The following is a 27126-nucleotide window of genomic DNA, read 5'->3' as shown; positions in this document are numbered from 1 at the left end:
ACCCTAGGTGGGAATCCACATTTCACTTTCAGCTGGGTAACCTTGGGCTTGTTGCTTAACTCTTCTGGGCCTTAATTTCCTCATGCCTAATTCATAGCGTTGTCCTAAGAGTTAAAGAAGATAAGGTGTAACCCTCATAAACCCTGGGGCCACACGTGGCTCAGTCTCTGCTCAAAGTCTCAATTAAAGAAACATTGTCCAACAATCTGAAAGTAATTGGAAAAGATATTCCAGTCTGAATTCCATCCCTCATGGAATGTCAAAGGGAATTCCGTTCTTAACTGATACCCATTCTCCCCAGCCCCTTTCCTCCGTTCTCTAATTCCCACCGTGCACGGCATCAGTCAAGTCTTCTGGAGCACAGCCTCTGAGACGGGTTTCCTCTCTCATTACTCACCGCCCATCCCTCTGCCATTTCCTCTTAGGGCTCTTTTTCTCTACCCGTCCTGCCGTTGCTGTGTCACACACACAAAAATCAAAGGATCTGGAAATGAGCTGACAGAGATGCGGGCAGGAAGCGGGTGGGAGAGGTTATGGCCGCAAACACCGCAGTCACCGCAGGAGGGAGCATTGTAGGCAGAAGCTGAGTGAGGGTGAGGTGGGACCTGCCGAAGGCGCCTCTGACCCCCTAACCACCATTGGCAGATGGGCAGTGATTAGAAAAACTCTATTTCCTCCAAACCCCCAAAAAGCTAGTATTAAAAAGTGGAGACACAGCTTCTGCCACAATGTTCCTTCCCCTGCCACCTTTATAGCCACTAAGCATGGACCTACCCTTCCCGTATCCTTCACCCCCACATCCCTTGTTCCATCTTTTGTGGACTCTGTTCCCCTCACAGGATGTCTTTCAGGTCATGTACTGAGCACCTACTATGTGTCAGGCTTGTTAAGAGCTGGAAATTCAGAGACAAGGAAGACATAGACCCTGTCCTCAGCTGCTCACAAATAGAAACAAACTGCAACTCCACGTGATGATGCTATAATGGAGGGAACCCAGAGTGCTGTGAGCACACAGAAGAGGAGCTCTTAATCCATTGAGAGAGATCAGGGAAGACTTCCTGGAGGAGGTGTCATCTAGCCTGTACAATAATAACTACCATATATTGAACAGTCTTTATGATGATAATCTCCACACTAAACACCTTGCTAAGCACATTAGCTCGTTTAATCTTCAGCCCTAAGAGGCAGGTGTTGCTCTCCTCATTTCAGAAATGAAGGTTAAGAGAAATTCATTGACTTTCCCCAGGCCACAGAGCTGAAAGGTGGCAGAGCTTGTGATTCAGACTCAGATGTGTGTGACTCCAAGGACTATGCTTTTCACCACAGGGCACTGTGTACAGGTGTTTAGGATGCGCACTGAACAAGCCTGCCACACCCGAGGACAGTGCGGCTCACGTCGCAGGCAGAATAACTTACATATATGACAGTGTTTAGGGGGACGCAGAGGCTCGGGCCTCTCCGCGGGCTCCTGGAAGGAGCCTCCGCAGGATCCAAACCTGACTATAGCACCTCTCCTGGGGCCGTGGGGAGCACGGGCACTGGGGACAGTGCATACACCCCAAGGTCTGGGTGTATGTCCTGCCAGGGCAGCAGCCTTAAGTCATTCATCTTAACTTTAGAAGTTTTTACTTGAGGAAGAGGCACCTTTTCCTAATTTGCACAAAGGTGTCGTATGGACCAGCAGCGTCCACTCCCTTCCCCATCACCGTTCAGGACTGGGGAGGACACAGCCACAGAGCATCTGGCCCAGCCTGATGCAGGAACTCACAGACATTTTAGGTCCCTGAATAAAGGCCCCGTTCAGGGCCATCAAACTAACCTCTCTCTCTCTTCTCGACAGACAGGCAGGATTGAACCCAACTACCCCAAGGTCTGTGGTCACCAAGGGAATGTGCTGGACATCAAGTGGAACCCTTTCATTGACAACATCATCGCCTCCTGCTCTGAGGACACCTCGGTGAGCAGGAGGGGTGCCCCAGGAGGGGAGGAGGGCGGGCCCACGGGACTCCTTCCTGCTCCCTCCTTAAACTCTCCTCCTGCTCCCAACTTTGCCCTTCTTCTGACCCTGGGTGGGGAGGGGAGTTAGGGAAAGGACTGAGGGAGCCAGTCTGTAGACTATTTGACAGATCTTGTGCCGTTAGAGTGATTTCGTTTGGGGGTGTTGATTTTATAGGGGAGAATTAGGACAAGATTAAATATGTGATTCAGAGCCTGTCTGCGGTCTCAGAAGGAGAAGGCAGGAGGGGGACTGTGGACAGGGAGGGAGGGGAAAGGGCAGGAAGTGGATCTGGCTCGAGGAAAAGAGCCCCTGTTTTTGCAGGCTGGGCGTGGCAAGTGCACCATCCGGTTTTGTCCCGTGGGAGCCACGACTTTAGGGAAGGACACGGGCCTGAGAATTGCCATGACTTGTGCAAGGACCCACAGTGGTGGCCCAGAATTTGAACTCCATGTGTCCCACCATTTAATGGGAGGAGAGAAGATATGGGAGAAGGGAAATGAGGGGGAGGGAGCAGGGGGGGATGGAGCGAAGAGGAAGAGAGAACCGGTAGGAGAGATGGAGAGGGCAGGGAGAAAGGGGAAGAAAGAGTCTGGAGAGGGGAGATAAAGAATCCAGGAGAGTAAACTTTGAAGTTGTCTCCTGGCCACCCTTTCCCTGAGCTCTGCTGGTTTCCACAGGCAGAGGTGGGGTCGGTGTTGGCAGGAGCCCCCGTGTTTGTTGAGGGGCCCTATATTTCTCTTCTCACACTGCCTTTGGACACCGTCGATGCACCAGCTTAGAAGCAAGAGGGGGATTTCAGAGCTTCAGCTGCACTGTGAGGAGGGGCTGCCTGAGCCCCCAGTGTTCCCAGGTGAAGGAAGATCAGCCTTCAGTCAGGCCACAAGTATCTGCCTAGTGCCCGCTGGCATATCCTGGGTATAGCTGATAGGCTCCCAGGATATTGGAACTAGAAGGAACGTCAAAGCTCATGTCTCCTTTCTTTCCAAACTGGACTGTGAGCTCCTGAGAACAGAGATTCTGAATCCCAGCATCTAGCACAGAGCCTCCTACCTAGTAAATGCTCAGTAGGTATTGGATGGGACGGATGGTTAGATGGATGGATGAATGGATGGATGCCTGGATAGATGGACGGCTAGGTGGGTGGATAGATGAACAGATTGTCGGATGGATGACTACAGTGATGGATAAAGAGATGACTGAATTGATGGATAATGGATGGATGGATAGATGATAGATAGATAGATGATAGATAGATAGATAGATAGATAGATAGATAGATAGATAGATGATAGATAGATAGATAGATAGATGATAGATAGATAGATAGATAGATAGATAGATAGATAGATAGATAGATAGATAGATGATAGATGATAGATAGATGAATGAATGGAAGGATGATTGGAGGAAGGTGAGTAGATAGGTGGGTGGATGGAAAGATAAATATGCGAGTGAATGAATGTAGCCGGACTAATCAATTATCCAAAGAAAGAGAGAGAGTCCCAGTCAATAGTCTCCACCAGTTAATAAAGTTGGGGGGGGGAGGTCAGCTGGCACTGAACCTAGTAAATGAGGATAGTGGGTAGGGGGCTATGAGAATAGAATGGGCTTGACCAGCTCCTGAATGTCAAATCCCTAAGTCAACCCAAAAGGATTCCTGAGAGCAGCAGCAGCAAGGCAGGGCCCATGCGAGCAGAGGATTAAGAATTGGTGGTGACACTGACCATTAGGTTTGGTTACTTTCTTCAGCTAAATGGGGCAGTGACCAGGGGTCAGAGCACAGGTTCTGGACGGACACAAGGTGATGGAGCCCAGGACAGGTCTGGAAGCCCGGGAAGAATGAAGTCACTGGTTGCTCTCTGGGCTGGGAAGGAGGCAGCTGGAGCTGGTGGGGGCTAGAGAGGCCAGTGCGGGGAAGGCTGGGGCTCAATGGGAGAAACGGCAAGTGGAGGCACTGCCCATCCTTCTCTTCTTGGTGCAGGGAGCCCAGGGAGTGCCAGCAACCACAGCCGGCTCCATTGCTGCCCCCTAAGGTGTTGAGTGACTATTACCAGCCACCAGGGAGCAAACATCCCTAAAACTCGGGGCTGCCTTATACCCATCTCCTCCACCCAGTCTGGGCTGGGCACTTTACACACAGCCTTCACAGCCACCCTGCAAGCCAGGCACTGCCACCCCCAAACTGAGGGTTGGGGGCAGTCACACAACTAGGAAGTCGAGGAGGGCTTGTGGTCCCAAGCGCTTCCTGCTTTACAAAGTCTCATCATGACATGAATCCACGGAGTTCTGTGGGAAGCCTCAGGCCCCTCCCAGTGTCTCATGTCTCTCCAGGGGAGCCAGCTGGGAAAGAGAAGAGCAGTGTGCAGCTTGCTGTGGGGAGGGACAGGCCTTTCAGGGTCACTGGCTGTCCTGGCTCCACCTCGGGTGAGCTTCTGCCTGAGTCAGGGTGAGGTGATAGGGGTCTTTGGCACTGATGGCCCTGCCCAGTTCCAGCTCAGCGCCTTATTTCACCTGAGAGTCAGGCACCACATGCTGCAGGACCCCAGCTAATAAAGCAGACATCCATGTCATGTGTTCAAGAAAAGCCCAAAGCCCCAGCCTCAGCCACACAAGCCAAGCGCCCACTTCAGTTTCACGCACCCTGACTAAGGGACCACAGTGTGACCACCATGCTCGGGATGCTGGCTACAAAGCAAGCTTGACGGTGGAATCTGATTGAGTCTCAGCTTTACCCTTTCCAGCTGGATGACCAAGGGCATGTTACTTACCTTCTCTGAGCCTCCGTGTTGCCCATCCTTTTAACAGTAATAATGAGGATACATACCTTTAGCAGTGCTATGAGGATGAAAGGAGGTCCGTGCTTAGCACTGTGCCTGCTGGTCTCAGTCCTACGCTGGAAACTCCACCAGCAGAGGGGCAGCGTCGCCCCCATTCACTGAAATACCGTGCAGACTGAGCTCACCGCAGCCAAGGTCAAACAGGGCTGCGTGCCCAGGGAGGAGAGAGGGATTAGTTCTGACCAAGGTGCAGGCAGGGCAGAGGGGGTTAGAGAGAGCTAGACCCTGGAGAAGGAGGACTCTGATGGCAGAGAGGGTTTAAGGAGGCTCAGGGAGAGAGCAAAGGCCCACAGGCCTGGAGGGAGCCTAAGCCACGATGACAGCGTACCACAGACCAGGTAGCTTCTAAACAACAGGAATTTATTGCTCACAGTTCTGGAGGCTGAAAAGTCAGAGATTGGTGTGCCAGCTTGGTCAGGTGTCTCTGTGTTCTCACACTGTGGAAGAGATGGGGAGCTCTCTAGAGTCTCTTTCATGAGGCACTAATCCAATTCACGAGGGCTTCACCCTCATGACCTAATCACCTCCCAAAGGCCTCACCAACTAATAACATCACCTTTGGGGGTTAGGATTTCAACATATGAACTTGGGGGCAACACGAACATTCAGACCACAGCAAAGTTCATATGATGTGTTTAGAAAATGGGAGTATCTTGTATGGCTGGAGCGCTGGGGAACTGGCCAGGGAGGGGAGTGGGCAGGAGAGGGATGCAAAGGGAGGTTGGGAGCAGAGAGAGAAGGCTTGGGATGCCAGCGTGAGCAGCTGCACTTTGAAGTGAGGCCTGTGCTTCTCAAGCCATCTGAACATAAGCTGGGACACCAGCCGTGCAGTGTGTGGGAGACACCACATGCTCTAGGGGGTACCAGGAGAAGGGAATTAGTGAGGCTGAAGGGTCAGGACAGGCTTTGTGGAGAAAGGGGGCCCAAGTCAGCTGGACGAGTGCTGGAATCTGGCTCCATAGAGAGGAGAGCACCCGGGGAAGGGGTGTGAAGAGAAGGGACACCAGGTTTGGGGACACAGGGAGGGAGGGGCTGGCCCAGGCTGCTGATCCAGAGAGAAGGAGATTAAGTCTCCAGACCGAGAGGAACTAAGCTGTTGCTCTGGTTGCCAGTCCAGCTGCCACAGAAGCAGCAGCTCAGAGCCCTACTTTGTCCCACAGGTCTCTGCCCTTCCCCAGCCTCAGTGCCAAGGATCTTGGCCTAGAGCCAACAGGCCCTGAGGCTGGGGCCCAGCCCCTCCTGGAGAAGGACACAGGGAGGCCCCAGGTCACACAGGGAGTTTGTGTCTCAGGCAGGGCCTGAACCCAGGTCTCCTGACTCCCAGCCAGCATTCTGAGCACCTCACCAACAGTCGTAGCTTCACAGGTGAGGAAACTGAGGCTCAGCATCATGAAGGGCTCAAATCCCTGAAGTGCTCAATATTTACCCCTGGGCCTCTCTCTGTGCAGAGCCCATGGGGGCACCTTGGCCAGGTCCTGGGAGGGTGGGGTGCAGAGGCTGTGGAGCTGCAGCTCCAGGCGGATGAGGAGGCCTGTTGGTCCCCCAGAGCTGTTCTCACTGACCTTCCTGCCTCCGTCAAGCACCTCACGGGCAGGCCTCTGAGACACCCCCCTCCTGGACCCACTCCTGCCCAAATGGTCAACTTACTGCACATCACAAACGACATCCAGAACCAGGGCTGAGAGGCTAGTCAGCAAACCTGCATGCCAGGCACTGTGCTGCACGCCGGGGCTGGGTAGGGAACCAGCCTGAAGGGGCACAGAGAGCTGCTCACAGCGGGTCTTGCCCACGTCTTCTGCCTCTGCGCCCACTCTCACCCCCCCACCGCCCTGTACTTGTCTCAGAACATTCAGAGGACACTGGAAGGATCTAGCAAGCTTCCACCCGCTCCCAGCTCCTTTTCCATATCCCCCACCCCTTGAAAAATCTCCAGTGAAATCCATCCGCCATGTCCCTCAGAACCAGCCTCCTGTCCCCCAGAGTGTGAGGAGGTCCCTAGGAGTGTAGCCCACCCCTCCTGGGATCAGTGGAGCACACCCAAAGCCCATTCCCAAGGGCCCCTGTCCTGAGGGAGGGGTGGGGCCGTAGTTCTCCTGGCATCTGGCAGAATCCAGTTCTTTCTGCTGCTGGGTGATGTCACCTATTGTTGAAAGCTCTGCTTTTTATAGCTTCTGCCGCAGCTAGGGAGGGCGGCTGGCAGGCGGCAGGCGGCAGGGAAGGGCGCTATGGGTTTCCAAGCCTCCTGCTCTCAGCACTTCCCAGCGCCACAGAGGGAGAGGATTCTGACATCTCAAGGAGAGGAGAGAGCGGTCTCAGGAGAGGGAAGGAGGAGGGGGAGGGAGGCAGGCCCCCTCCCCAGCGGGCCAAGCTCAGCATCTTCCCTTTGCCTTCTATCCTTTGCTCCGTCACCCAGCGGCTCCCCTCACCCACCCCACCCCAACCTCCCCAGAGATGGTACCCCTGCCTGAGAAGCTAGGGTGGGAGGGGGGGATGTCAGCTCTGCTAGAAGCAGCCTGAAGCCACCCACCACCCTGCCCTCCTACACACTTGAGAATCAATAGGTCTTGGAGCTGGGAGGGAGTAACACACTCTTCTTAGAGCTGGAAGGACAGTAGTCCCAAGAGGTCTCACCAATGCACTGAGCAGCTACAGTGCGTTGTGGTTCATGTTGAGCAGCCAGGCTCAGGAGGCCATAGGCCTAGGTTCAAATCCTGGCTCTGCCACTTTCTAGGTGTGTGACCTTGGACCTGTTCCTTTACCTTTCTGGGTATCAGTTGCCTTGCTGTAAATTGCTGTAAACTTGGGACCATATTGGGATCATCATGAGAACGAGATGAATGTAAAAGTGTTTCATGGCTACTAAGAACTCCGTAAACATAAACTGCTGCTTTCTTAGCCTTAGCCTTAAGTGGGGACCAAAGAGTTTAAATAACAGGCCCCAGTGAGGGGTGGCCAGAGGCTGGGAGTCAGACACCCAGTAAATGCTCTTTCTACTACATCTCGTTCTGCTCGTTGAGCCCCCAAATAGGCCTTGCATCACTGGTTTCCAAAAAGGACTAAGCTGAGTGCTGAGCCTCAAAATCCAGGAAAGAAATCCACCCCTCTCCCCCACCAAGCCTCTCTTCCAAACCAGGACGAGAGGGGTGATTTCCCATCTGTCCAGCTCACCACCAGCCAGAGTAAGGGCCAACCCGCTCGCCCCGAATCAGGCGTGACTCATTGCTGAACCTGCTGATGGCCTCTGGGTTTTCTCAGGTTCTTCTAGTGATTCATTCATCCAATAGGTCTGCCTTGGTGCCTGTTATATGTCAGGCACTGTTCCTTACCCTGGAGACAGGGCAAGGATGAAAAGACCCTACGCCTATATGAGGAGTTGACCATCCAGTGGGAAGCCTCACTGGTTGTCTGTGCCCCAAGGAGGGTGATTTCTAGATACTTGGGGCCAGGGAGCTGCATCTTTTCTCCCAGAATAGATCAGCAAGACAGACACAGGTTGTCACATTCCAGCCAGGAGAGAAGGAAGGGATTGGGCAAGGGCAGGGATGCAGAAGAGAGGAACAGGGTAGTTTGCCTGACTCCAATCCTGAGTTTGAATCCCAGCTTCTCCCTTCCTAGCTGTGCAACCCCGGGTAGGTTTCCTAACCTCTCTATGCCTTATTTCCTTATCTGTGTAAGAATAATCGTTAATAATAATAATAAATAATAATAATAGGTAGCATGGATCCTTCCATGTGTCCAGCTCCACATTTACCATTTCAATGAATCCTCTAGCAGCCGCATCATGGTCTCTCAGTGGGAGATGCCCAAACATGCTTCCCTCTGGGCCTCTCTCACCTCCCTGGGTTTGAAGTGACTTGTCTCTCACATTGGGAAGCAGTTAAGTGATCAGAAGATATCAACATTAACGTAGACTTTGAGATTCTACCTCTTGTTTAGGTGACTGACGATAAACTCATTTTCTAGTAGTAAACAGAACAATTGGCAAGAAATGGGGAGGCGGGAGTTCCGGGGGCCTCCTGGCTCTGCATAAGACCCTCATCATTTCTCTCTTCTTGGTGCAGAAGACATGAGAGTGGCTGTGATCTCGGCTCCAGGCGTTGTATCTGTGGAGTGGTTGGCTAGACATCCTGGGGTCAGTGACTGTAATGTAGTATAGCTAAATTGGATGCTTCCAGAGGGCAGAAACCATATCATATGCTTTCCTGTTTCTCTCCACACTGTTCCAAATAGAGTTTTTTAAAAGTAAATACTAAGTAGTTGGAATCTATATCTATACCTTCTCCCAGCTACATAGGACCACTGTGAACTTCAGCTCCTTCTCTGAGCCCCTGTACCACAGATATAGACAGACAATAGCTACTGTCTCTTTGCAGTAGCTGTGTAAAGAGCAGATCCCCTAAACAGAACATCTTTCCTTCAGGAACAGTGTTGTCAAAGGCACCGAGTAGGCTCTCACTAGACCCTGGCCCTAAGTCACCTGCAGCCATGACCCTCAATTTGTCAAAAGCAGACACCTTCATAATCACAAAATAATTTTAAAGAGAAAATGTATGCTGCATTCTGTAAAATGGAGACAAACTTTATACCATATACTTTGACTACACAGGGGAGACAAAGTATACATGAAAAATATAAATCACATCTAAAATTTGACCTATACAAAAATAAATACATAAATGTATACCTATATAAAACTTGTATATGATCCTTAATTAATATTAAGCAAGCATTCTTACATACTAAGTGCTTAGTAATCTGCTTGGTAGGGCATATATTTTATCTTTAGTCTTCATAGCAATTATAATCAGAGGTATAATTATTCTCACAGATGGGAAGACTGAGGCTGAGAGAGGCTAAGTAACGTGGCTGAAGTCTCATAGCCAATACGTTTGGAGCCCAGATTTCAAAGGAGCGCATCAGACCACAGAGCTCTCTCTTTGTTGGCCAGCTGCTCCCTCTCCCACGCACACAGTCACTGGTTTTGTAGCTTTATTAATAGTCCTTATCAGCTGTCTTGCCTTAGCCTTGTCTGCAGGTGTCTGCTGTCTCCCCCACAAGACTTTGAGCTACTTGAGACCAAGGACCATAATACCCTGGTGTCTAAAGGGTGTGGCACAGGGAGGGGCTGAACATATTTTGTTGGATGACTGTATCTGAGATAAATAGGGCTCTGACCCAGGGACTTATGAAGGGGACAGTCCCAGGCACAGCTGGCTTGCTGGAGAGAATGCTTTTGCCACTTTCCCCCTCCCCTTCCTTCCAGAAATCTGGTTTGGCAGACCCTACTGGGTTTCCTGTTGAATTGAAGTAACCTCCTAGAGCAACTTCTGGGAAGATCCACAGCATTTTACCCTCCCCCATTCACTCTTTTCCTCCATCAAATCCCTTGAATACTAAGGGATTGGAATTCCTTTTCCAGCTACTAGGCCCACTGTGACCCTCAATTCCTTCTCTTAGCTTCTACAGCATGTGGCACCAACTGTTAGCTGTAGCTGTGGATCAGAGTTAGTCTCTCCCCCACAGGGATACATTCAATGGTGTCAACAGCAGAAAAGTTTGAAAGATTAACTTATACTCTCTCAGTGTGCACATGAGAAAACCGGGGCGCAGGGAGGGAAGTGGCTGATAACAAATGGGGATAAAGCAAGGGGCCTCTTTCCCTTTCTGTGGGACATTTTCCAACAGGGTCCCTGAGCCCTGCCTGGTATGCTACTCCAGCAGTTATTGGTGAAAACCGCCCTTGGCTTCTCCCTTGCAGCCCTTCACCCCTCAGGACTTGGATCCAGTCCAGGGGCTGAGCCTGGGCACAGACAGGGCCTGCCCTCCCCATCCCCTTGGCTTAGCCCCTAGGTTTCTGGGCAGAGCTGTCACACCAACAAAGCCTCAGACCCACAAGGATCTGAGCCCAGTTCACTTTAACCCACACACCTCTAAAAGGTGCACATGTCTCAGTTCGTCTAGAGAAGGAGCGTGAGCCTCAGGGAGGGTAACTGCCTTATTCAAGGTCATCCAACTAGTTAGTGAGATTAGAGCCTCAGTGGACCCTCACTTCACAGCTTCCCCCGTGTCTCTGTCTTAACCTGTTATGTGACACAACCCAGGGACGCTTTGATTACCTGGCTGCTCAGGAGTTAGGCTGTTCTGGGAAGAGGTTTTTTCCTGAGACGCCACCGAAGCAGTGCTCCTTTGGGCCTTGGTGCCCGGGTGTGACTCACGCGGCCTCCAGCCTCCTCTGCCCCCTGCCAGCTGCTGCACACCAGCCGGGCCCACTTGCCTGCAGTCTTCCCACCCACTGTGTCCGAACCTATGCACACTGGCGGTTTTTCTGTGTCCCCAGCCTTCCCTACACCCCCAACCTGTCTTTTCAAACCTGGGTCGACATCCCCTTTTTTAACCCTGCTTCTCCCCTCCCCTCCCACTGCATCACCCCAAGACTGGATTCGAGGTCCCCCAGCTCTGTGTCAGCCCCTTTGTAGGCCGCTCCAGGGCAGGCAAGGGCAAGCTCGGCACCCATCCCACTGGCCCACAAGGGCTTCTCCTAGCGGGTGCGTGGAAGTAATGAGGCTCGTCTCTGTTTCAAAGATCTTCCTCAAAGGCCAGAGACCACTTTCCTGCCTCAGTCAACACGTGCTGAGTGACTTGGTGTTCATGTGTGTACCTGCTTGTCCACTGTCCTCAAGAGACAGAATGAGGGTCCTGACTGGATGACTCAGTTGGTTGGAGCGTCATCTCATACACCAAAAGGTTGCAGGTTTGATCCCTGGTCAAGGAGCATATGGGAGGCAACCGATTGATGTTTCTCTCTCACATTAATGTTTCTCTGTGTGTGTGTCTCTCTCTCCCTTCCTCTCTCTAAAAATCAATAAAAGCATATCCTCAGGTGAGGATTTTAAAAAAGAGAGACAATATGAGGTATCCATAGACAGAATCCTTTGCCCCAAACGCTTCCACACTGGCCCGTCGTTCTGCCCCTTAAAGTCTCATCCTCTTGAGTCTGAAAGCTTCTCAAGCTTCCCAAGTGCACACAGGGATGGCCAATAACGGGGGGGGGGGGGGGGGGGGGGGAGACGCCAGTATCTCTAAGAATCAAAGAAATGCAAGTCCAAACAACTTTTGATCCAAGGGCAAAACTCCAGTTCTGAAGATAGAGTTTAGAGAACTCGGGAAAGAAGCAGACTCTGCTGGTGAAACTGGAACAGCTTTGGGAACAGTTTTACAGAAACTATAATGAAACACTTCTAGGCATGTGTCCTGCAGGAGTACTCACACCCATGCACAAACCTGTGTTACAGGGCCGTTCATCAGAGAATGGATTGTGATAGTGAAAAAAGCGGGCAGAAGCCAGGTGTTCATTATTAGAGGTTGATGAAATCCATCATGGCACAGTCACCCAGCAGATGTCCCTCTGGCAACTTAAAATGATAAGGTGGATCCTATGTAGCGGTGCGGAAAGATGCCCGCTATCTGCTGTTACATGAGAAAAGCAAGTTGTAGAAGTACATGTATAATAGTATCCCTTTGGGTGAAAAAGAAAAGCGTGTGTGTGTGTGTGTGTGTGTGTGTGTGTAACCCAAACATTAATTTCCTCTCTTCAAGGGTCACTTTCCTCTAGTACATTTGGGGACACAAGGAGTATGTCTTATTGGTAACCACTGAGTTGTCCACCTGGGTCCCCACTCCATTTCCAAATCAGACCTCATCCCAGGGGCCCTCACACAGGGCCTTTGGAGAAAGGACCATGGCGCCTGCTGGGCCCCCTTTATGTTGCCTCCCTCCCCCAGTGCAGGGCTGTTTGGGAGCGCTGGACTTTGCTGGAGAGCTGAAGTAACCAAAGGAGATGACAGCGAGGATGGGAAAACATTCAACTGTCCCCTGATTATAAACTTTTTCTCTAGTGTGTTTTTGAAACTGAGAATGATACACCTAAGGGTGACCCCAATCCTTGATTCGACCTGCCTTTCTCTCCCCAAAGGCCCCGTGTCCGGGTCTTCAGGGGAACACACGTGTGGGAAATACTCACTTCTATAGTCTGAGGGGAAAACGCCAAGAAGAGAAGCTTGCCAAGGGAATTCCCTTCAGGGTGCCCCAGTTCCCAGCCTTACTCCCCTGTTCTTGAAATTGCCTGAGACTGGCTTTATTTAACATGCTTCAGAATCATGATCGAATAGCTAATATTCCATACTGATGACATTAAATTGTTCTCCTCGTGTTGGTCATTTAGGGTGTTTCTAAATGTTCTGTATAAATGATGTTACAATGAGCATATTCATGCATAGAGATTTTTGCTTATATTGGATTTTAAGGGTGAAATTACTAAGTCAAATAATACAATATAAATGTCTTCACAGTTTCCACTAAAGATGGCCAAATTGCTTCCAAAAGATGACTGATGTATAACACTACCAACACCAATTAAGCTTACAACATAACCCGCCAACACCAGTTCTTTAGGTTGGCTACTTTAGAAAATTATAAATGGAATCTCAGAGCTGTTTTTCTTGTTTTTCTCCCTACTAGCAAGGGTGGAGTTCAGATTTTCAAAAGGTTTGTTTTAAAGGTGTCCTCAGTTGTAGTCACATGTGTTCTTTCCTCTTCACCAGTCAGAGCATAATAAATAGCATTAATGATGATAACAACAACAATTAGAACAAGATTTATAATCCCTTAGTTCTTTAGAGAACTTTACAGTTTACCAACTTCTACAAGCAGTATCTCATTTTATTCTGCCGGTAGGCAAGGCCAGGCAAAGATTTCCCCCATCTCTACATGAAATGGTTGAAACTTTGCAGAGCCTGTCTGGCTTTAAAAACAAGCGCACCAGGGCTGGTGTGAATAATGGGAGGGGAGAGGGGTATTCAAAGATTGCAGAGAAACTCTCAGTTTCCCTCCCTCTGGGGCCACCTGGTCTCTTTTCTCTGCTTCTCTGTGAGCCCCTCCTCCTCTCTGCAGATTATCATTTTCTGCTTCTCTGTCAGCATCCATAAGCCTGGAAATAGCAGCTGCCTGCAGGCTCTGCCCATCCTTTCAGCTCAGGCTCCAACATCTAATCAGAATCTTTGCCCCTTGGTTTTTTATATCTTGGGAGAGACTCTGGACTTCCTAGCCTCTCAGAAAGGTTTCCCTCTGCTCAGGTGTCCATCCTATTTGGGGGACAGAATGGGGGACAAGGCCATATGGTACAAACAGAGGACCTGGGGCTAAAGGCAAACCGTTAGAAGGATGTGGGAAGGGAAGCAGAGATAGGCTCTTTAATTCAACTCTGGCTCAGAGCTGCTCAACATCCATAACATGCCAGTGATTGTAGTTGCCAAGGTTGCAGAGACTTCTCAGAGAAGACCCTCCCAAAGGGAGAGAGGAGGAGATGGCCTCTTTTCTCTCTAATCACACCCTCAAACCTCCCCCCAGGCCTCAGTCAGCTCTGCCCACCACCCTGGCCATGAGGTGCCTCACCACGCCGCTCTCAGAAGCCTGGTGTGGGAGGAGAGGCGTGGGGCCTCCTGGCCTGGCCCACCCAGCCTAGGCCTCTGTTCCCTCTGCAGGTGCGGATCTGGGAGATCCCCGAGGGCGGCCTGAAGCGGAGCATGACAGAGGCTCTCCTGGAGCTGCATGGGCACAGCCGGCGTGTGGGGCTGGTCGAGTGGCACCCCACCACCAACAACATCCTGTTCAGTGCCGGCTATGACTACAAGGTGGGCAGCCTGGTGGCAGTGGAGATGGGGAGGGGGAGAGAAGGGCATCTTTGGGTGCCTGTAGGAAGCGCTGTGACTTTCCTGAGCGTGGTATTGTCTCATCCATTCATTTATTCATTCACTACACACAACTGAGCATCTTCTGTGCACCCCACCATTCCTGGGGTGCACAGAGGCTGGAGGCATCTGTACTGCCTTCTCTGGTGCTGATGGACTGGAGGTGAATGCCACTCTATGTCCACACGCTCCTGGTAGGGAAAGAAGAGCAACCAGGGCCTCCAGAGGGAAGAGAATGGAGCCTCAGCCCCCACCCCCAGGCCTGCCCTCAGGAGAAGTGTGCCAGCCACTGGAGCCTGGCGAGGAGCATTCATCCTTCTTGCCTGTTGTGGAAACTGAGTCCAGGCTGGATTTGTGAGATAGGGACACACCCGCCTTTGATATAGAGCTCAGGGGCACCGTCCTGCATCTCAGCACACCCCACCCCACACAGGGCATCTCTCCCAGGACCATTGGGTACAGACTGGGGACAGGTGCCCAGTGACAGCAGCAGCAGGTCTGACCCCAACTCCTGCACGTCTGTTCTCCCAGGTCCTCATCTGGAACCTGGACGTGGGTGAGCCCGTGAAGATGATCGACTGCCACTCAGACGTGATCCTCTGCATGTCCTTCAACACGGACGGCAGCCTGCTCACCACCACCTGCAAAGACAAGAAACTGCGCGTGATCGAGCCCCGCTCCGGCCGCGTTCTGCAGGTGAAGCCCCACTTTTTTGAGTGGAAGGGAAAGTATTGGGGCCTGGGACTCAGCTTTCAGCCAGGCCTGGGAAAGGCCGAGCCAGCTCCCCTCTCTCATGTACCTGGCCTGCACCTCTGTTGGCCATCCCGTCTGTCCTGGGCACCTAAAGCATGCCAGTCACTAAGTGGGATGGAAAATTTGGATTAAATTTGAGACTTGCCTACTACACGAGAAAGGATTGATGGTAACCTGGTTGTGTTTATCTAAGAAGAGTCCAATAGTGTGAGGCCAGAAAGTCACCTGCTACTATTTCTACAGATAATTATTCTAGTCATTAGCATCACTAGTATTAACCAGCATTTACTCAGAGCTCGATGAGTGGCATGTAGGGGGCCATGGGCTCCACATCGTTCCCTCTTTTAGTCCTCATGACAGTCCTCTGAGGTGGGTACTAGTCCTCTTTCCATTTCACACATGGGAACACTGAGCCTTGGAGAGGGTCAGAGACTTGAATGTCACAGTCATGGAGCTAAAATCCAAACCCAGCCAGATGGAGCAGAGCAGAAAATGTGCCAGAGAGCAGAGAACCCAGCCTCCACCTCACAGCCCTGGACACAAACCCAGAGAGGGTGAGGGGCTCCTCTCGGGTCCCTCTTTGGCAGAACTTGGAACTAAAATCCAGAGCAAGTGATGCCAGCCTGGGTTCTACTTATGCTGACTCATCCTGTCAGAGGACTGTCGTGTGTTAGGAGGAAAAGGAAGTGTCATGATCCGGGAGGCAGGAGAGGAGGCAGGATGGCTTAGTAGGAACCCCTGGTGAAGTGAGTCATCAAACAGCAAACCAGCATGAGTCCCCTGTCCTCCTGAGCCCTGGGTTCCTCATCCTCAGAGATTCTTGCCAGTAGGTATTGCTGTGCAGGTTAAAAGAGAAGCCTGATGAGAGCACCTGGCACATTGCAGGCCCTATTCTGGGCTTGGTCACTGTTAGCTCCCCCATCCCCTGTCTCCCACCCACTCTGGGACATGGCAGAGAGGCCTGGCTTCCCAGTCTCAGGACTCCACTATTCCTCAGCACCTGCATTTGTTTCCTGGGGCTGCTATAACAAATTACCACGCATGAGTAGCTTACACAACAGAAATGGATTCTCTCCCAGTCCTGGGGGCCAGAATTCTGACATTGAGGTGTCAGCAGGGCCACACTCCCTCCAGAGCCTTGAGGGGAGAATCCTTTCTTGCCTCCTCCAGCTTCTGGTGACTGCTGGCTTCCTTGGCTTGTGGTCACATCATTCCAAGCTCTGCCTCCATATCACCTTCTCTTCTCTGTGTCTGTGGAATCTCCCTCCGCCTGTTATAAGGCTCTTGTGATAGCATTTAGGGCCCATTTGGATAATGTAGGGGATCCCCCTATCTCAAGGACCTTAACTTAAAATTACATGTGCAAAGTCCCCTTTTCCAAATAAGGAAACATTCACAGGTTCCAGGGATTAAGACATGGATATATCTCCTGGGGGCCACCAAGAGCCTACAACAGGATCCCAGTATCTGGGACCCTGGCTGATGGTCTCTCTCTGTTCCCCCAGGAAGCCAACTGCAAAAACCACAGAGTGAACCGGGTGGTGTTCCTGGGGAACATGAAGCGGCTGCTCACGACAGGGGTCTCCAGGTGGAACACAAGACAGATTGCCCTCTGGGACCAGGTCAGCTGCAGGGAGGCCGGGTGTGACATAAAAGGGTTGTAGCTCTGGGGCTTTGCAGGAGTTTGAGAAGTGAGATACCACCCTTCCTGGACACAGGCTGATACTGCCCCCTCCCGCAGGAGGACCTATCCATGCCTCTGATTGAGGAGGAAATTGACGGGCTCTCCGGCCTCCTGTTCCCCTTCTATGACGCCGACACCCACATGCTCTACCTGGCTGGAAAGGTAGTAGAGGGTGGGGGAGGGACCGGGGCAGCCTGTGGGAGACCCCTGACCCCATTCGGCCCTTGCTCCTTACCCACATCCCTAAGAAGAGCCAGCCTCACCTCTCTGGCCTTCCCCTAACCCAACCTGGGTCTCACTCTCTTCCACTGAAACCTACCCTCAAGTCTGACACTTATTCTTACTGAAGTGTCAATGACTGAGAATTCCTTCAGAGGTGGGTTGGAGAGAGTTTTATGTTGGTATAAGGATCAGAGATTGAAGTGTAGAGGACTGTGACTAATGATGGACTTTGAGGCCCCTGCCAGGAGATCTCTGACAAATGTGGCCTTGTTTGTCAGAAAAGCTATCTACACACACACACACACACACACACCACCAGCAGCACCACACCCAGCAAGACCCTTGTGGCAGGCCCACCAGGGGCCTGGAGACCAGGTCTCTCTGGTTTTTGACCACCTTTGAGGCACAACAGAGGCTCTCTTCAGCAGACCCCCGGACCAGGGCTTACTCCCCCCCTCCCGCCTTCCTCACTTCCCCCTCTCCTTGTCCGCAGGGAGATGGAAACATCCGGTACTATGAGATCAGCACGGAGAAGCCCTACCTGAGTTACCTCATGGAGTTCCGCTCCCCGGCCCCGCAGAAAGGCCTTGGTAAGGGATCAAGAAGCTGCCTTGGCTGTTAGGCTGTAGAACAGGAGACTGGACATTTGGCTCATTGGTTACCCCCACCTCCAATAAAATATCAGACACAGAAGGCCACAGATCATGGGAAGTCAGAACAGAACCTACAGGTGCTGCCCTGTGAAGGTCAGCCTGCTGGTCTTCCGCTGCCTGACCGTGGTGTTTGCCATCCTCCGCCATCTCCGCTCATCAGCAGCCCCCAGGGGGGTGCACAGTGTCCTCATTTCCATTTGCAGACGGGGAAACTGAAGCCCAACATGGCTCTGACAGTGGAGGGTTTTCTTTTCCTTGGGCGGGTGAGTGGGAGATGGGACAGTGGGGTGTGATCTGAAGGTCTGGTTGAAGATTGCTCTGGCTTCTGTGGGGTGAGTGGATTCAGGAGCATGGATTTTTGAAAGGGCAGGAAGGAGGCAAAGAGACCAGTTAGGAGACCACTGTGGACGTCTGGGCAAGAAAGGATGGTAACTGGGGGGACAGCATGCCAGTGGGGAGAAGAGAATGAATCCAGGAGGTGTGTAGAAAGCAGAGTCAGCAGGACCTGGGGCGGAGCGGAGGCAGCGGGAGGAGCCACGGTAACCATTCCTCATCCTCACCTGTGGCCTCTGCGGAGCATGTACATGAGCCGGGCATTTGGGAGGTTCAGAGTGGCTTAGTAGCTCACCCCAGGCAGGCCATGTAGCTCTTAAGTGGCAGAGCCAGTCTGCTGGCTCCAAGTCGCACTTGGGTACCGTTACGTCGCTTCCCTCCACTCCTGGAATCCCCTTTCTGGAAGAGCAGCCTTCCATCCGAGGTGAGGAGAAGTAGAACCTTAACTCATGCTCGCGTCATGGAGGAAGAAACTAATGTTATCTGAGCCCGTCACCGTGCCGAGCAGTTAATGAGCATCTTCACACTCAGCTCCCTGACTGCTAACCAGCCAAGGAGCCTGAAGCTCAGAGAGGTCCTGATTTGTCCTAGCCATAAAGAGGGACAGAGGCAGGATTCGAACCCGGGTCTCTCCGACCCCAAGCTTGTGTTCCTAACACCACACTGCACTGCTCCCTCAGGAGATGATCAGTGGGTGTGGCTGTTAGGGACAGTGTGGCTAATGCACACACACAGACAGTACATGCACACACGTACACACGCACATGCTCTCTGTCCTCGAAGACTACGACAGAATAGCATACAGGCTGCGTTTAAACCTCAAGGGTGCATGGGAAAAGGTTTTCCTCCTTCCTCTCTGAGGACGGGGGGCACAGACACTTCAGGAAGCCAGCTCATTTCAGAAGGTGACGGGCTCTGTGGCCTACATTGTGACAATACTCTGTGACCTTGGGCAGGCCCCTTCCCTTCTACCCCTCAAGAGTCTCATCTATAAAAAAATAGATTAGATCCCAATATTTCTGCAGCCCCTTCCAGTTCTAAAAGGCCCCAATTCTAAAGCATGCACTTTGGTGGGGCAGGTCTGGCCCACAGGGCTTATGTGAGAAGTCACCATCCAGAGACAGAGCTGACTCAAGAAACCCTCAGCCCACCCACTGCCCTCAGCATGGGTCATTGCTCCACATCTAGTGCCCACCACTGGGGCCTTTCCCCTGGCTAGGGACATCAGGGAGGAGGGACACCAAGGGGGGAATCCCCTGGACCCTAGGGAGCCACGTGTGCCTGTCCGCAGGGGTCATGCCCAAGCACGGGCTGGATGTGTCGGCTTGCGAGGTGTTCCGCTTCTACAAGCTGGTGACTCTCAAGGGCCTGATCGAGCCCATCTCCATGATCGTGCCCCGGAGGGTGAGTGGGGCTGGGCGGGACTCCCGAGGGCCCCCTCTATAGAATCCTAGCTTGCTCTCCGCTGACTATAAGCCTGGAGGAGCCTGGAAAAAGGAGCCCTTTTCCTATGGACTGGAGTCTTCAGTCCCAGTTTGGGGTGGGGAATGGAGGACATTCCAAGGTGGGACAGTTTTGTTTGCTAACAAACTCAGAGTGGGAATTCCAAGCCGGAGACACTGTGAGTGCAAAGGCTTGGAGGCAGGAAAACAGGTAGCATGGTTGGAAGTCAGCAAGGAGAAAAGTCTGGCTGGAGAGCAGGGGTTTTCTCAGCAGCCCCCCATCTGTTCCCTCTTCTGCTCCCCCCTCTACAGTCAGATTCCTACCAGGAAGACATTTACCCCATGACGCCAGGCACAGAGCCAGCCCTGACTCCCGATGAATGGCTAGGAGGCATCAACCGAGGTAAGTACTGCAAGGGGTAGGCTTCAAAAAAGAGGCGAAGAGGCCCGGGCGGTGTGGTTCAGTGGTTGAGCATCAACCCATGAACCAAGAGGTCACGGTTCAATTCCTAATCAGGGCACATGCCCAGGTTTCGAGCTCATCCCCAGTAGGAGGTGTGCAGAAAGCAGCCGGTCAATGACTCTCATCATTGATGTTTCTGCCTCTTTCCCTCTCCCTTTCTCTCTCTGAAATCAATAAAAAAAACACATTTTTTTAAAAAAAAGAAGCTAAGACTATGCAAGCTTTGCCTTTGGTCTGGCTCACCCCGTTCCCCTCACACATCCTCCTGTTGGAACTTCCCCTCACACTTGACCAACAGTCAGGCAGGTGGTAAATGAAAGACCATCACGAGGCAGTCCATCCACTGTCAGTGAGAACATGTCCCTTGCCTTTCTCAGATCCCGTGCTGATGTCTTTGAAAGAAGGCTATAAGAAGTCCTCGAAAATGGTATTTAAGGCTCCCATCAAAGAAAAGAAGAGCGTTGTGGTCAATGGAATAGATTTATTAGAAAATGTCCCACCCAGGACAGAGAATGAGGTAAGGAACATAAGTTATTACCCCCACAGGCCCTGGAAGAGTGAGACCTTTACATTTCAATTATGGGCTTCGGGATGTAAGCCAGCTCCATTCTGGGGCCTTTTTCTTTCTGTGACAAACACCATAAGTTGCCTGCTGTTGGCTTCCATTGCCTCTGACCCCAGTAAATAGAGGCTGAGATATCATAGGGATTGGATGCCCCTCCCCCAACCCTCGAATTCACTAACCCACACAGTTACTGTGGATTGGCAGTCTCCTCTGGAATCCACTCCAGAATGTTGCTGTCATTTGGTGTTACAGGAGATATAAATTCCTGGCTCACAGAGGAAAGCCAGTCTCGTGCATTATAGCACTGCCTTCCTTCCTGGCGTTGCAGTACTAATGAGACCTGACAATTTCCTGTTTTGTGAAGATGTTGGATGTTTATGGAAATGCTCTTTGTACCATTTGCAATGGAAGTATTCAGGAGCAACCATAGCTGGGCCTTGTCCCTGCCCCCAAAGGCTTCCCTTTCCAACCACACCTTCAGTCTCTGGTGCCAGTAGTGTAGCTCAGCCAGGACCTGCAGAACTCCTACAGTGTGCCAGTTACTTGGCTTGATGCAGCCGAGGTAGAGATGGCTGCATAGACCCATGTGTGTTTGAATCCTGGCTCTCCCATTCCCTGGCTGTGCCTCAGCAAGTTTCTTGACCTTTCTAAGTCCATTTCCTCATGGCAAAACAGAAATAGGAAATGTTGTGAGCATGAAAGGGATCATCTTGAAGTGTCTAACACTAGCCTGAGCTCTTATTAAGTGCTCAAAGAGGCTAACTACTGTATTAGTTATCTATTGCCATGAAACAATCCCAAAACTTAGTGACTTAAACCCACAAACATTCATTATCTCTTAGCTTCTGTGGGTGCCTGAGACTCAAGGTCTCTCAAGAGGGTGTGAAGTGTCATCCAGAGCTGCATGCCAGCAAATGGATCAATGCCCAGTGCAGACTTTGGTGAACCTGTGATAGTTCCATGTCAGCAGGAAAAAACGCTGGATTCCATTCTGTATCCTGAGCCTCCTGAAGCAAACATTTTAGAAAGGTTTCCATCCAGAATGGAGCTAAACGTATTAGGTGTGAGATGTTTGGAAAAATGGCCTGGACTCACCCCTTGCTCAGGGATCCTGAATCAGGCCCCGGGCAGGTCTATTGTTTTTTTCCTACTTCACAGGAGAAAGTAAGAGCCTTGAGCTGAGTCTGGAGAAGGCAGAGCTGTGGTGACATCAGTCAGCTGGGACACCACAGGGTGGGAGCAGTGGAAGGTCTGGGGGAGGAAGGCGGAGGCTGCTATGGGGAGCCGAGGGGGGGTCTGGAGAGGGGACCCGCTCAGGAAATCACCTTCTCACCTCCTTTCTCCTGGCTCCCCTGGCCCTCTGTGGCCCTCTCTTCGTCCACCCAGCTCCTCCGAATGTTCTTCCGGCAGCAGGACGAGATTCGGCGGTTGAAAGAGGAGCTGGCGCAGAAGGACATCCGCATTCGGCAGCTCCAGCTGGAACTGAAGAACTTGCGTAACAGCCCGAAGAACTATTAGCTCTCGGTGGGGCTGCTTTCTGGTCTCTCCGTTGTTTCTACTCGTCCCTTAACTTCCCCTTATCCCGTGACCCCAGGGACAGAGCCAGGATGGGAGCTGGGGGAGAGCCTGAGGACCCCACCTGCCATCTCAAGAACTGGAAGCTGATCTTTGACCTTTTGACCTCATGCTAATAAGAGCCCCCAGCCTCTCCTGGAGACCCACCGCTGGCAGCCCTTTTTCCTGCCACCCCAAGAGCCTCCACTTCCCCTCTGCTGGGCAAAGACCACGGATTCTCTGAGGGGTGCCCTCAATGGCCCAAGGAGCAGAGGAGGAAACCAGGACCCCAGTAGACTTAGAACTGGAACATTTCCCTTGCAAAGGAGGCTGCTGCCAGGACATCTCGGCACCCTCTGCTGGGGCTCACAGCATCCCTGATAGACCACACTGTAAGGGCTGGATGGCAGGCATCACCTGTTCTTCCTCCCTCTGCAGCCTTGGAAGCCAGATTCACCTGACAAGGGTTGAAAGCAGCCCCTCTCCTTTCTGTCTCTTGCCCCCACTCTCTTGTCTTCAGGGAATTAAGAGGATTGCTCGCCAAGGCCATAATGACCCCTTGCCTTCCCATGATTCTCTTCAAAGCTCTTGCAATACCCGTTTCCCATTTAATTTGTGAAGCAGGCAGGGTAGGGAATAGTGTTCCCATTTAACAAATGACAGAACTGAGGGTTGCATTGACAAAATGACTTACTAAGTCACCCAACAGGTCAACAGTGGACCCAGGATTTAGGGTGTCGACTCCAGGCCAGGGCCCTTCCCACTGCATCAAGATGCCAATCCCTGGGGCTTCACCAGTGCCCAAGTCTCTGTGGAGAATGAAAACTGGAAGCCACTTCTACTGTCTGCCCAGCACCAGGAGTGCCAATGTGTCACACTGCCCAGTTGAGGCCCCTCACACTCAGTGCCCCTCCATCTCCCTGGCCCCCATGCCCTGCCCTCCCCCCCCCAGAGGACTCCCTCTGAGATGAGGCCTCTTCCTCCTGGAAGCTGAGGCTGAGGAGGGTAGAGCTGGGGCCTGGAGAAGGCAGAGCAGGAATCTGTTTGCTTCAAGGGGTGGATGAAACTCTGCGTGTGTCTCTCGCCACTATTATCTCAGCCACTTTCAGCCTTATGCTTGTAGAATGACCACAGTCCCTCACGTCGGCATAGCACTTTAAAGTTTACACAGGTCTTTGACACATCGGATCCCATTTGAGTCTCCCATCAGCTCCAGGAGGTAGGGAGCACTCTTTCCATTCTGCAGGTGAAGAAACTGGGAAGGGGCCTGAGGTCACAGGACTCTGAGGCGCCACATTTCAGCTGGTCTTCCACTCATTTTCTTTTTTTTTCTCTCCTTTTCTCCATTTCCCACTGCTCACAGTGTCCATAAACACTGCTCTTCTCAGAAAAGTCACAGTTTTGGGGTGAGATCTGGCCTGGGAATCAAGAAATGGGTGCCCACCCCTCTCTCTCATTAGCTAGGACCTACTAGACACATTGTGCTCCATACCTGCTTTTCCCAGGGCCACCCTGCAGAACATCCATCCACAGAGGTCAGGGCTCCCTTAGCCCCTCCAGGTGACCTGGGCATGGGAAGCCCTCTGACCCCTGGATGTTCCTCCAAGAATCTTCCACACCCTCTCGGCCAGCTAAAGCAGGGTCTCCTCTCCTCCAACCCCTTGCAGCTAGACAGTGTTAGCTCTCATCTCCTCCCCACCATACTTCTTGAGCTTTTTTTCTTCCCCATTGACCTTTGTGGTCTTCTGTGATTATTTATGCTGCCTCCCAAGGATAGAATTGAAATAAAATGTTTTCAACTTATCAAACCTGGGCATGGCCATTTCACTTAAATTTGGGTGATTCCTGCTCTTGGTTACCACAGTATCTTGATGGCCAACTCCCCAGCCACAGCTCCTTTGCCTTTCTGGAACAACAAACCACATCTGTACCTATGGATATAGTTTCACACTTTCATTCACCTCAGCAAGGCTTCTGAACCTCAGCACTATTGACATTTGGAATCAGATAATGTTTTGCTGTGGGGGCTGTCCTGGGCAGTGTAAGATGTTTAGCAGTGTCCCTGGCCTCCACGATCAGATGCCATAGCAACCCCGACACAGTTGTGATAAATAAAAATATCTCTAGATATCCCCCAATGTCTCCCCCTGGGGTGTCAAAATAGCCCCCAGTTGAGAACCACTGTTCTACAGTTACTCAGTAGGCATCTGCTTCGTGTCAGCCTTGTGTTGAGATCCGGGGCATTCACATTTTACACTGAAATGATACACAGTTTACAAAGCAATGCTCCACGTACTCGACTCTTCATTAACAGCAGCTCTAGGTACATTCTAATATTATTCCCATTTTCAAGAAAGCAGTCAGGTCCAGAATAGTGACATGCTCAAGGCACTCAGCTGGTATAGTGTGGAAGACATACAAGGGATGCGTATTTTATGAGCCCAGAACCAGAGAAGGGACGAGCTCCTAGTCTCCAGCCAGTCAGTGCTGGGCCGAGTCTGTCTTGCGGGGAGGACTGGGGCCTATCATAGACAAGGGATGTTGAGCAGGGGCTGCCAGCCACTGGGACACCCTCATCTGTCACCCAGCCAGGGTTGTCATGGAGCAGAGTTGTCAGGCTGCAAAGTGGGCAGGCATGTAACAGTATGGACACCACAGAAAAACACAGGAGAGCCAGAAGAAAGCAATAAAAGCCTTAGAAAAGAGAGCTGGAGAGGAAATGAATAAGGGCTGCAGAGGAGCAGTGGGCAAGACACCGGAAACTGGGAGGGGTTGCTCCACACCCAGCTGTGCCTCTAACTGGGTGCATGACATTGAGTAATTCACTTCTCTCTGGGCCTCACTTTCTCCATCTCTAAAATGAGGGGGCAAGCCCCTTTTAGAGTCACTTCCTGGTCTACCATAAGTTTCTATTATACCAGCAGTTAGGAGAATGGGACAAATCCCCAAGACCCACCCATTGTCTGGCACAAGCAGTGTAAAGGAAAACCACATCAGGAGAAGGGAAGTAGCAGGACGGCTTCCTCCAGGGTTTAGTGCAGAAAAGTACTTTTGCTAAACATGAATTTGACAAAGACACTCCAGGAGTTTCTGCTTTAGATCAATTCACAAAGTCCTGAGCTTGAAAGAATTGCTACAGTCATTGAGAGTCTGGCCTTCATAAGCTTCTCCTGGGATGCTGAGGAAGACGGAGCTAATTCCTTGACTAAAGCTTCTCCACACATACCCCCCAAATCCTACTCCACCTGGGCCCAAGGATCAGGTAAATGGACCAGGTGATCTGTTTCATGTGTGTCTCTATCCCACCCAATCCCCAGTTCTGAGCTTAACTGGGCAGCTCTTTAATCATTACTCATGGCAAATTGTCCAAGGTCAGGGTCAAATGTGATTTTCCCCCAAGTAGCCTGTTTTCTCAACTGCGTGCATTAAGTAGGGACAACTCCCCATTGGCTGTCTGTGTGTCTTTTAGTTCTTCATATACTACAATATATTATGCCTAGTCTGTCATGCTGATCCTGCTGCCAGTGATGGCTCGGCCAACCACATTGCATTATTGTCATAGTGGAGAACAGCAAGTCCCCTCTGGCTCTTTGAACCTGTTCTTACTGCCATGTTCCCCACCAGGTAGGCACTTGCTCCCTCTTTTCTCCAGTGAGGACATAGGCTAAACTCCAGACCCTTTTCTTCTATGGAGAGGTCCTTCCTGGGCATGCATAGAACTCCTTGTCCTACCACCCAGCACCTACTTGGATTTTCAACTCAGTCTAACACCCTAGAGTAGCTGGGTCTACTCAGTACTAGGTGCTGGGAACCCAGAGACAGGAAAGAATCAGACCTGCCTTTGAGGGGCTCTGGTCAGTGGTCAATCCATAGCATCATGTCACCTAACAAGACGAAGAGCCCTTGGGGCTAGAATGAGCTTCACCCTCTGCTTGGTTCAGCATGGAGTAGGCACTTGTGGGATTTGCTGACTCCCAGGTTCTCATCCAGCCAGTGTCCTGAGATCCCGAGATGGACTTGGGCATTTTTAGACTCTCTCCTGATCCTGGGCAAACATCCCAGACTGCCAGTGGACCGTGCAGAACGTGGCTGCTTCTTCACTGAGGGAAATGACCTCATACTGAAAACACCCCCTACACGCAGGGCCACCACCCTCAGCCTTGCTGCATGGAGCCGGGGCAGACACTTCCCTCGACCACAGGAAGCATGGCTACATCCCTCCCCTTCTCCGCTGGGTTTGCCAGCCTGGGGACTGCAGGCCTGTGGCGCAGGGAGGGAAGAGGGCCCTGTCTGGCTGTTGGCAGAAGCTCCTTGTATTCTGTGCATGTTTGTTTCTATTTGGGAACAACCTGCAGCCTGACTTTCTTTGGAGTTTTCATTCGGTAACAAACACAAACGGGTCAGCCTTCCTTAGAGACAAAGTGAACACATACAGGGTCCGGTCTGAGGAGTTGTAGGAAGCTCCTGTTCCAAGGCTTCTCCCTTATACTTGGCTGTCACACTGCCTGGAATCAATCAATCAATCTCTCTCTCTCTCTCTCTCTCTCTCTCACACACACACACACACACACCCATTGGCCCATAATCCTTTTGGGTTAAGCATTGTCCTTGCAGGAGCCCTCTTCATACTCAGATCCCTGGGATTGGAGTGCTTATGTGAACAGGGCTAACTGACTGAGTGAAGGAAACAGGGACAATGAAAAGGAGAGGCCCAAGTGGGAGGAGGGAAGTGAGGTCAGAGATCCCAGGTTTCAAGGTCACAGTGAGATTCAAAGACCAGGAAGAGTTTGCCAGGAGCTTGAATCCAGCCAGCAGGTGGCAGATTATGGCCTTCCTACCAAGCCCATTTTTCCTAAACTGGGCCTCTTCTGCCAC

The 27126-nt window shown here is 51.6% G+C and overlaps 1 protein-coding gene across 1 annotated transcript in view; it reads left to right on the top strand.

Annotated features, from left to right (window-relative positions):
• CORO2B (coronin 2B) overlaps positions 1 to 24043 on the top strand; it is a 116157-nt gene extending 92114 nt beyond the window's left edge. Inside the window, exons 3-12 of the mRNA XM_087820659.1 lie at positions 1841 to 1957; positions 14376 to 14525; positions 15114 to 15278; positions 16841 to 16957; positions 17077 to 17181; positions 17735 to 17831; positions 19519 to 19631; positions 19982 to 20072; positions 20510 to 20649; positions 22084 to 24043. Coding sequence (XP_087676785.1) covers positions 1841 to 1957; positions 14376 to 14525; positions 15114 to 15278; positions 16841 to 16957; positions 17077 to 17181; positions 17735 to 17831; positions 19519 to 19631; positions 19982 to 20072; positions 20510 to 20649; positions 22084 to 22215 — 1227 coding nt within the window. The 3' untranslated portion in view covers positions 22216 to 24043. The remainder of the gene's footprint in view (positions 1 to 1840; positions 1958 to 14375; positions 14526 to 15113; positions 15279 to 16840; positions 16958 to 17076; positions 17182 to 17734; positions 17832 to 19518; positions 19632 to 19981; positions 20073 to 20509; positions 20650 to 22083) is intronic.
• Positions 24044 to 27126: the final 3083 nt, after the last annotated feature.

The sequence above is a fragment of the Miniopterus natalensis genome, chromosome 1 (assembly GCF_054644295.1).
Source record: "Miniopterus natalensis isolate mMinNat1 chromosome 1, mMinNat1.hap1, whole genome shotgun sequence".
NCBI classification, from domain to species: Eukaryota; Metazoa; Chordata; class Mammalia; order Chiroptera; family Miniopteridae; genus Miniopterus; species Miniopterus natalensis.
This window is presented reverse-complemented; position numbering and strand designations above follow the sequence as displayed.